Raw genomic sequence first — 11,099 nt, 5'->3', positions numbered from 1 at the left:
TTTATTTCTCAGATACAATAGAAAAAGTATACCGAGAATGTATTTTAGGCATTTTCAGTAGTTTATTTTTACAATTACTTTGTCCAAAGTGATAAGACAACAAACATAAACTATATTTGTACTGCACCTTTCACGTCAGGAGGACGTCCCAAGATGCTATACAGAGATCCGCACTGCACCCAAGCTGGTGGTTGGGATCAGGAGGGGTGGGGGATAGGGGTATGAGGGTGACCGAAGGCACGGTTGAAGCGGAGGATCTTGAAAAGCTTACATTTTCACCCACCCGTTGGTGCCATTTCCAATAAACATGCCCTGAAAGGTCCCAGATAATCAAATTATTTCAAATTCCAACTACTGTACAAGACAACAGATCTGGCATGAGGTTTGCAGCTATTCTGAAGCCTGATTTGTGATTCATTTTAAAAGATTATCAAGTCAGTTTTTTTTGCTTCAAAATCAGACAAAGAGAAGCTAAAAATGAATTATGGAACTGTATAATGGGTTAGAGAATAAATGACAGTTTTGGATTAGCAGCTGTAAGGGTTCAGAACTCTATTCTCTCAATGGACACCTGCTCACTAACTGACAGCAATTGACGTGATATCAGGAACTCTGCCTTAAAAGGTAAAGCCAGTCTAAACATTTTGTTTTAAAAAGAATACACTGAAAACATAAATGAGAGAACAAATTGTGGAAGCAGAAAAAACAATGTAAAGATATATCTTGGCAAAAGACATTGTTTTCTTTAAAAAAAGAGTAAATCTTACCAATAGCACTAAGAACAAACCGAAAGCTAAAACTCTCACAAAAACTTCAAAGCAATGCATTTGTGAAAAAAAAAGGCTGTAATAATGGAAACTGAATTTTATCTTAAAGCATCTACATGGGATGTCTCAAAAGTAATGCCTCCTTTCTATTTTCTCAAAATTGTTTAATTGTTAACTTATTAACTAAACATAAACACAAATGAAGCTTTTTAAATACATCAGCGCAGTTATTTTTCTACAAAGTCACTCTCCCGAACTGCACACTTGTGCCAATATGGAACCAGTCAGTGCCAGTAGGCCATTACGGTAGAATGATATGTCTTTGTTTTGGAGCCATTAACAAACAGCATTCTTCAGGGCATCGATGTTTTCGAAGTGTTGTCCACATAGGCCTTCCTTCGGAGGACAGAAGAGATGAAAGTCTGAGGGCACCAAGTCTGGGCTGTATGAAGAGTGAGGAAGCAAAGTTCATCCGATTGACCATTTGCTTCTGATGTTCTGAGGCTCGTTTGAAGTCTGGCATTGTCGTGGCGCAGAAGCAGTTCTGCCATGTTAGTGTTCTCCTTATACGAGCTTTCAGGTTCTTCTTCATTAACAGCTGTTGCTGGTCACCCTGTCTTGAAGCTCAGTTTGTCCACTTTTCACACGATATACCCAGCAGTACTATCATCAACACGAGTGTCCACTTTCATCATGCAATAGTGAATCTCAATCGGTAAAATTCCCTCAGCTGTGAGAAATTCAATTATTGCTCTCCACTTAACACGTGTTTCAATGCTAGGCACCATTTTGAACCGCCGACGTGTGCCTCCATCTAGTGAGAAGTAAATAAAACTTTCACAGCAATAGCATGATATATAAAAGTATCTTGTATATGTTTTTTAATACTGTACCACCTAACATTTTTCACAAAATAAATAGGGAGTCATTACTTTTGGGGCATCTCGTAAATACAAAATCCAACTAGCCAAATTATGTCATGTTCAAATATTCTGCCATATTTTGATGATCAAGATTTATCCTCATCACATGATATTGCAATATTTTCTCATGAACACATTATCAAATTTACTGTAAGTTTATATAATGGTACAATTTATGACTTAAAAGCAATCTAATCACATTTTGTGCAACAAATGAAATGTATTATTGATCCATGGTTTATATTTAACTCAGATATACTGAAATTCCAGTGAAATAAACCCAAATATCTCATTTCACTTGGCAAATAAATTGGCCGTAAAACATTTCACAAAACATAACATTTTAAATCGTAAGCTAAGTGGCTATTCTTCATGTGACAGTCTTGACATTGACATGCTATTGAACCATTGGGCAATTGCAATTGAACCAGTTTCTTTCCTCATCTAACAATCAAGCACAAGATAATTTCAGCAGCAGTCATGGTACAGTGGAAACATATCTTATTTATCTACTTCCAAATTATAGAAAATTAGTTACGGTCCTTATGTAATACTACATAATGTACTCACAATTCACATAGACTCTCTGCTTAGGAACTGCTCTCTGATGTCATATGGTAATGTATTAAAGATGTCCTCTTCTACATTAAGTTGACTTCTCTTCAGATTTAGGCACTTCTCTAGTTCATGTGGTAACTCTTGCAATCTGTTACCTTTCAGTTCCAGTTGCCGGAGTTGAGTCAAATTTCCCACTTGGGGTGGAATGAAAGGTAAAAGGTTATGGGAAAGTATTAAAACTCTGAGTTTTGTGCAGTGAAAAAGTTCCAAGGGTAATTCAGATACTTTGTTACTTTCAATATCAAAATAGTGAAGATCCTCTAATTGTTCTATTTCACTGGGAATGTTTATAATACTGTTATGACCAACTTCCAAATGCCGTAATTTAATTAGTTTAAATAGACTCGGTGGAAGAACAGCAATGCTATTCTTGTTTAGATATAGCATTTCCAGTGAGATGACCTTGGCAATATATGGAGGAATCTGTGTGATTTTATTATGTTGAAGCTTCAGTGTGACAAGCTTGCGAAGATATTGGAAACTGGCCAACTCTTCTACAGTCCTTAGGTTGTTGTCTTTGAGGTCAAGTTCCTGAAGGTTACTCAGACTAAAAATAGCACTTGGGATTCGCTCCAGATCACAATTGTAAAGTTTTAGAACAGACAGGCAAAGTAATTTCCTGAGATTGTTGAGAGTAGTCAACTTCTTGCCTTGATTATGAATTGAAAGGTGCTGAAGGTGATGGGCAACATCAGCAACCACTGCAGGTACTTTGGTGATATTGGATTTCAGATGCAATGACCTAAGATGTTCTAATTCACAGAATGACTGCAAGACAATAGATTTGTTGTCAATTAAAAAGTTGCCTTCCAGGTATAATTCATGAAGATTCTTCAGACTGTACATCCACTGTGGTATTTCATCAGCATTTGCAAACCGAACTCTTAAAATTGTTATTGTATCTTTCAAAAATGCAAGTGCTCGATTTTCTACCTTTATAATACAGTTGTATACCCATAGTTCTTGAAGCGATGTTTGCTGTGAGATAGCTGCACTAATCGAGACATCCTTAATAAATTCCAGCTTTAGTACTTCTAGATTATAGATATCATAAACACTGTTAGGAATACCAGGCATCATAAAAAGATGTAATTCAGTTTTGTTGTCTTCATTTGTAGCAATACGTTGTTGAAGTTTTTCATGTGTCCACTCATAACTCAGACTTAACTGACGAAGTTTATTTTCACTAACATCAGAAAGAAACACAGCAAACTTCCTAGCATATAGTTTGTCATATTGATCAATCAGATGCAACAAAAATGCAAAATCATTCTTCACATCTGGAATATCATCAATCCCCGTTTCTTCCCTCACATAAGCAAATGAGTATTCCTTAAGTTTAAAGTAGAAGATCCAGTACAATGTGTATGTACAGGTTATACAATAAATAAATATGACAACGACATACACTATGGATAACATTCTGAAAATCCTCCAGAGACCATGAATGCAGAAAAAATCTGTGAAGCCTGTAAAATGAATTTTATCTATACAATGGACAATATGTTTCATTCGAGGAATCAGAGTTACAAAATAGACTAAAATGATAATTGTTTGAACAGAGCGTAAAATAGTTTGTCTTATATACATCAAATAAAGAATGTGACCCTCTTCAGTGTGGAGACGAAACTTTTTGACTTTCTCAAACAATGCTTTTGCTTGTTCACCTTCCTTTTTATCAAGGATTTTCACAGAAGCATGCCCATAAACGCCACCTCCAACAGTTTTGAAGGTTTTTGAAGGCATCTTACAAAGTGGCTCCTGGGATTCATTTTGACATACTGTGTCAGAACTGCTTTCCTTTTGTCCTAACAAAAGAGTGGTTTCAGATGTTGGCTGAAGGCTCCCAGAGCATGACACAGATTCATTTGTTGTTAAAACAGTTCTCTGTGGAAATTGTAAGTCAGAATCCTCATAAACAGTTTCTGAAAGTGCCTTTGTAGTCCACTGAGAATCTAAACATTTCCCAAGGATTGAAATAAAATGTTCAATTTTAGAACTTGTACCTGGAAATTTGAACCAGAAGTTGCTGCTCACTAAAAATACAAGTGTGTGAATGATAACTATATATGGGAAATATTTGGAGTACCACTGAATTGCATGGTCATAGCAATATTGATCCATCAAATTATACTGTTCATGGTCCAAGTCAGTCTTAAATCCAGAACCCAAACTATTTAATTTTCGACCTATAAGAGCACTTTTATTCCACTGCATTGTGATCATTGAGAATCCTTCTGGCACAGGGACGCAGATTATCTTGTCTGTTGATATCTACATTTAAAACATGAGACACAAAAAGAAAATTACCATGAAATCAGCTTGATGCAAACAGTTTTCACCTACTTCTCTGTTAATCACAATTGTTTTATATTCCTCAGTTTTAAAATATATATTTCTGGTCTGCCAGGAGTCTGACACATGTAAAAACCCATCACCATGCTTAAGAGTATCCAAACCAAGCTGAGATTCCCATGCATCCCACCTACACATAGAAATCCCAGAGATAGATTGTTGGAATGTAATGCACACTGTTTTCCTGGAGGGATGCATCCTGCTTACCTAATTCCAGAAAGTATTAGGCGCAGGTTGCCAAGGCTTGAGAACACCAGTGTGCTTTGGGGTACTGCTGGAGTCTTAACCAGCTGATGCTGCATAGCTTGCCATTGATGTTGCTGCCTCCAGTGACTGGTCTGCCCTTCCAAGTCCTGCTGATGAGCCGCTGTCATCAGCAGTGCCCTGGAATACTGCGGATCCACCTTGCTCAGGAACCGGACTATTGAGACTGCCACAGAGGGCTGGCTTGATTGTGATATTCCATTGCCAGGCATGTCACCTTGCCAGTTCAGCTCCAAGGAATCCCCGCTTGGTGAGAATACATACTCCCAAGAAGTACGATCATTTTCACTATGATAGCCCAAATTAAGTATTAAAGAAAAAATATGACTCAAGTCTATTTGTACTATTTTGAAAATTCCTAGTAGGCACTATGTGAAACTTCACCTAGAAGAGTCTCCAAAATATGCAGCTGAGATTTTTCACAAAAGAAAAAATTGGTTGGCAAACTTCAGTTAACTTTGTTAGGCTTGAACAGAGAACATGACACTCAAAATGTGCAGTTAGGAACCAAAGGATATATGCATACAGAGGAGACCAGAGCTGACACTGCTAGAATGCCATCAGCATCAAACAAAAAAACAGAAATGACTACTCTACAAGATCACACTGAACTATGACACATTTTTAAAGCATGATTTCAACATTATGGAGTTGGGAAACTGTATGTTGATGGAATATGGAATTGATTTTCAAACATTTTTCTGGTTGAAGTCTCAATTTAACAAGATGATGAACATAAACTGACATTTGGGATCTCAGTCGCCTGTTGTGACTGAAATAATTTGTAAACAGGTGAGAAATTGATAGTTGTCCCACTGGAAATGTAATAGTGATTTTAAAAAAGATACAATTTATGTGGCTAAATTAGTATTAAAACAATATCAATATTGTTTCAAACTCTGATAGTGAAATTATATTATAATTCATGATTTAACAGGCTCTGTCATTTTATGGGGCCATGTCCAAGTGAAAGCTATTGCAATTTCTGCAACAAAATGTTTTAATAGTACTTGGTCATACTCACCAAATGTTATTTTTGTTAAATACTTTTTTTCAAAATTGCTCATCAGTATAAAACACTGGAAAGTTTTTCAGTATATTAAATGCTTTATCTTGTAATGCAGGCTTTCCTTTGGTTCAACTGGCTCAGTGAAGATTTGCCTGACAATGCCATGCATGTCTGCAGTAATTCATGGCAACGAAAGGTGTTAGTGACGGTCTTGCAAGATTATCAAAGAGACTCTGATTTTCAGTCCATATATGCCAACAAGCCAAAGCTCGAACAGGTAGGATGGTCTAGTTGGACAAGTACAATTAATTTCCAGTGTTTCATACTGATAAGCAGTATGCATACTATTACTACTTGATAACAGTGACAAAGTTCATGAACACACATTTGTACATTGAGAGCTGGAATCCACTTGATTGCTTTGCAGAGGTCAGCAGCTGCTATTAATCTCTGTACTTCCAACTGGTGGAACCCTCACTCAATGGGAAGAGATGTGTGTCCAAGCTGTGGCAGGAAGTTGATGGCAACTCTTTCAAGCATTTCATGCTGAGATGTGTTGCCCACCAGGAAGCTCGCAAGGAGTTCCTGGTACCCGCCAGCCACCCAGTGACGGCTCAAACCAAAGCTTGTTGGATGGCAAATGACCAACTAGCGACAATCCGCCTGGTGGGGGGGGGGGGGGTGAGCAGGGTCTCCTTGGAGCTGAACTGGCTCCAAGATGACATAATAATAATTCTTGTGTTTGTTATAGCGCCTTATCACATCTTCAAGATATCTTAAAGCTTCACAGAATATACTGTAAAGTGAATTGACTGTGTATTTTGTGGGCGAAATGTGTTTGGCTATGGAATGTCAGAATCAAGGCATCCTCTGTGGTGGTCTCGGTAGTTCAGTCCATGACCCAGTCTGGTCCACAATACTCCGAGGCACTGCTGATGACAGCACAACCAGGCTGGCTCATTAGTAGGACTCGGAAGGGCAGAATAGTGACTGGGTGCAAGGAGTTCTTCAGCTTTCGTTAACCTTGCAAGCCAAAGACCTAACGGGTAGGGTGGTCCTAGCTGGACAAGCAGTGGGACAGCTTGCCAGTTACAGCTTTCAATGGCAAGCATTGTAGTTTTAGCTGGTTAGACTCCAGCAGTATCCCAACACACTATGGGATCATCAAGTCTCAGCTCTTGCCAATCTGTGCATAATACTTTCCAGAACTTGGTAAGCAGGGTGCATCCCTCCAGGGATAGAGTGCACATTGCACTTCAATAAACATCTCTTGAATTTCCATGTATAGGTGTGATGTATGGAACTCTGTTTGGTTTGGATATGCTTAAGCATGGTGATGAGTTTCTGCATGTGTCAGGCACCCAGCCGATCAAAACAAAATCAATGACATTTCAAACAAGATTAAATATGATAGCCTACATATTACTTCAAGATGTGACCCCAAAGATATTTCAAGTTATTACCCGAAACATTAATACTTCTATAGGCAAACTATTCTGCTAAATTTAATGTATCTAAATGCAAAAATGTTTACCTGCAGCGTCCCTCCAAACACTGCTATCATAAGCATCAAAACTGTTAAATAGTCTGTGAAAACATCCCACCATGGTTTTAAGATTTTAAATGTAGCCCGTTGGTCTCCAAAATACTTCAGTTCAACCACTGAAAACATAACTAAAAAAAACGAAAAAGGGTATTACGAATTACTGCCATTAATGTTATTATACAGCTATAACGTACCTTACTCTAAATCAAAATAAGTCATTCTGGCTTATAAAAGATTTTAGTAATGCCATATTTGGAATATTGTGTATGGTTTTGAACACTACTCTTAAAAGATCATTAATGTTCAACAATAAGATAGTTGCATTTGATATAGAAACTAATCATGTCAAAATACAGATGAAAGGAAGTTCAAAGCTAAGAGCAGGAGGTACATTGCACCGAACAAAAACAGATAAGACCAATAAAATGTAAATAGTGGTATGGTGGGGTCACTTGAAAATCACATTTAAGTTATTTTTAATGCTACACAATAGCTGCCCATTCTTTTTGTTTCAGTGTCTGATAGTTGTTCTCAAAGTACTTCTTTCAGCCAAAGGAAGCTGCTCAGTGACTAACAATAACTGAAGAAAATCAGACCTGAGAGTGACATCTGATTGATTGAAGCCACAATCCAGGGAAAGCAGTGGGAGATTAATCAAATTTAAGGTGCTATAATGTACCTGATGTATGCACTGTAATCCTTGCATTTGATATAGGGCCTTATCAAGTCTTTGAGATGTCTCAAAGTGCTTCACAGAATACACTGTAAAGTGAATGGACTGTATATTTTGTGGGCGAAACACGGCAGCCAATTGCACACAGCAGTGAGTCACAAACAGTCATGGATTGAATGGCCAAATTATTATTATTTTTGAAGGGATTATTACCCCCGGAAAAGCGATTCGCCAATCGATTAACAACCTCTGGGTTCCTACTTTCTGCTAGATAAACAGGTGTGTGGAGTAAGGAAAGTTGCCCAGTGTTCTGACCTTCCCAGGAATCAAACCTAAGTCCTCTCGCTTGCTAGGAAAGTGCTCTAACCACTAAGCTACAGGACTCCAGATAGCAAACTGCTGACAGATAACAAACCCTTATTAGTTCACAAGTGGCAGCCAATATTATCAAAATTAAACCTTGTTGCATCCTCACCTGCCCCAGCCTCACACCAGGTCCATCCTTGCCTGCCCCAGCCTCACACCAGGACCCATCCTCGCCTGCCCCAGCCCCACACCGGGTCGCATCCTTGTTTGCCCTTGCATCAGTCCCACGCCAGGTCCCATCCTCGCCTGCTCCATCCTCACATAAGGTCCCATCCTCCCCTGCCCCTGCATCGGCCCCATACCAGGTCCCATCCTGGGCTGCCCAAGCCCCACACCAGGTCCCATCCTGGGCTGCCCCACAGCAGGTCCCATCCTCCCCTGCCCCAACCCCACACCAGGTCCCATCCTCCCCTGCCCCATCCCCACACCAGGTCCCATCCTCCCCTGCCCCATCCCCAAACCCAGTCCCATCCTCCCCTGCTCCATCCCCAAACCCGGTCCCATCCTCCCCTGCCCCAAACCCCCACCAGATCCCATCCCCTGCTGCCCCAGCCCCAGTTCCATCCTCCCCTGTCCCACACCAGGTCCCATCCTCCCCTGCCCCATCCCTACACCAGGTCCCATCCCCTGCTGCTGCGGCCCCTTGCCAGGTCCCATCCGCGGCTGATCCAACCTCACCCCAAGTCCCATCCTCGACTGATCCAACCCCACACCAGGTCCCATCCTCGGCTGATCCAACCCCACACCAGGTCCCATCCTCGTCTGATCCAACCCCATACAAGCTTCCATCCTCCCCTGACCTAGCCCCGCACCAGGTCCCATCCTCCCCTGCCCTAGGCCCATACCAGATGTCATCCTCCCCTGCCCTAGCCCCGCACCAAGTCCCACCCTCCCCTGCCCTAGCCCTGCACCAAGTCCCATCCCCTGCCCTAGCCCTGCACCAAGTCCCATCCCCTGCCCTAGCCCTGCACCAAGTCCCATCCCCTGCCCTAGCCCTGCACCAAGTCCCATCCCCTGCCCTAACCCTGCACCAAGTCCCATCCCCTGCCCTAGCCCTGCACCAAGTCCCATCCCCTGCTGCCCCAGCCCCATCCTCGCCTGCCCTAGCCCCGCACCAGGTCCCTGCTGCCCTGGCCCTAAACCAGGTCCCAACCTCCCCTGCCCTAGCCCTGCACCAGATCTCAACTTCCCCTGCCCTAGCCCCGCACCAGATCCCAATCTCCCCTGCCCTAGCCCCGCACCAGGTCCCATCCCCTGCTGCCCCGGCCTCACACCGAGTCCCATCCTCACAGGCCCCTGCCCCTCACCAGGTCCCATCATCCTCTGCCCCTGCCCCAGCCCCATCGTCCCCTGCCCCCATCGTCCCCAGCCCCATCGTCCCCAGCCCCATCGTCCCCTGCCCCATCGTCCCCTGCCCCATCGTCCCCTGCCCCATCATCCCCAGCCCCTGCCCCATCATCCCCAAACCAGCTCCCATCCTCCCCTGCCCCAGTCCCATACCAGGTCCCATCTCTTGCTGCCCCAGCCCCACATCTAGTCCTTTCCTCACCTGCCCCAGTCCAACACCAGGTCCCATCCTCCCCTGCCCTTGCCCCAGACCAGATCCTATCCTCCCCTGCTCCAACACCACACCAGGTCCCATCCTCCCCTGCCCCAGCCCCATCCCCTGCTGCCCTAGCCCCACACCAGGTCCCATCCTCGCCTGCCCCGTCCCCACACCAGGTCCCTTCCATGCCTGCTGCTGCTCCAGACCAGGTCTCATTCTCTCCTGGCCCAGCCCAATGCCGGGTCCCACCCTCGCCTGCCCCAGCCCCACCAGCCCCATACTAGTTCGCATCCTCGCCTGCTCCGGGCCCGCACCAAGGCGCGTCCTCGGATGCCACTGACCCACACCCGTGCCCATCCTCGCCGGCCGCAGCCCCACACCGGGTCCCATCCTGACCTATTCCTGCTCTAGCCCTAACCCCCGCGGCCTCGGCGTCGCTCAGGAAGGGGTCCGCTCGAGCCTGACTGAAGGCAAGGCCTCAACAACCTCCGTCTTTTCTAATACAATTCGAAGTAAGACTCACTTTCCTCTCATCTGCTTATCATCTGACATGCTACATGGGCTTACAGCTCCTCCCCAGCCTCCAGTGACTAAGTCTTAGTAAACCGTAGGAAGGGCTCAGACAGAAAGAGGACCGAGGGAGGCCCAGGAGGTCAGGGCCGCGCGCTGTTCGCGGTTGAACTTTTTTTTTCTCGCAAACGGTCGCCGCTCGAGGTGATGGGGGTTGGGGGGGGGGAGAGCTACTGCGCGTGCGTGGCCACCGACTGGCACCACCCCACGTGTGAGTGTTCGTGCTGCCGCCATTTTTCATCCTGGCAACACGCCGCTCAGGGATTGGACGTTCAAGTACTGTCCTGGGGTTTGGGTTTGGGGGGGGGGGTGGTGGTGGTGGGAGGGGGGAATCTCCATGGAGCTGAACTGGCTCCAAGGTGACCTGCCCGCCAGTGGGACGTTGGAATCGAGCCGACCCTCTGTGGCGGTCTCGAGAGTCCGCAGCATCCCAGGGTCCTCACCGCTGACGACAGGGCAGCC

General features: G+C 44.0%; 1 protein-coding gene across 4 annotated transcripts; it reads right to left on the bottom strand.

The window, feature by feature from the left end:
* Positions 1 to 723: 723 nt before the first annotated feature.
* On the bottom strand, positions 724 to 10,770 carry LOC103174796 (leucine rich repeat containing 8 VRAC subunit D). 4 transcript variants are annotated; one of them, XM_042335896.1, is made up of 4 exons: positions 10,591 to 10,770; positions 7,471 to 7,610; positions 2,261 to 4,582; positions 724 to 1,581 (listed from the first exon to the last, which is right to left on the bottom strand). In XM_042335896.1, exons 2-3 carry the CDS (start codon positions 7,606 to 7,608, stop codon positions 2,264 to 2,266), a joined length of 2,457 nt encoding a protein of 818 aa, XP_042191830.1. In that variant the 5' UTR covers positions 7,609 to 7,610; positions 10,591 to 10,770; the 3' UTR covers positions 724 to 1,581; positions 2,261 to 2,263. The 4 variants fall into 4 exon arrangements, with proteins under 4 accessions (XP_042191830.1, XP_042191829.1, XP_042191832.1 ...); XM_042335895.1 differs by lacking the exon at positions 10,591 to 10,770 and adding an exon at positions 8,631 to 8,918; XM_042335898.1 differs by lacking the exon at positions 7,471 to 7,610.
* Between the last annotated feature and the right edge of the window lie 329 nt (positions 10,771 to 11,099).

This window comes from Callorhinchus milii, unplaced genomic scaffold, assembly GCF_018977255.1.
Source record: "Callorhinchus milii isolate IMCB2004 unplaced genomic scaffold, IMCB_Cmil_1.0 Scaffold5, whole genome shotgun sequence".
NCBI lineage: Eukaryota > Metazoa > Chordata > Chondrichthyes > Chimaeriformes > Callorhinchidae > Callorhinchus > Callorhinchus milii.
The sequence above is the reverse complement of the archived record's forward strand: the minus strand, read 5'-3'. Positions and strand labels throughout refer to the sequence as shown.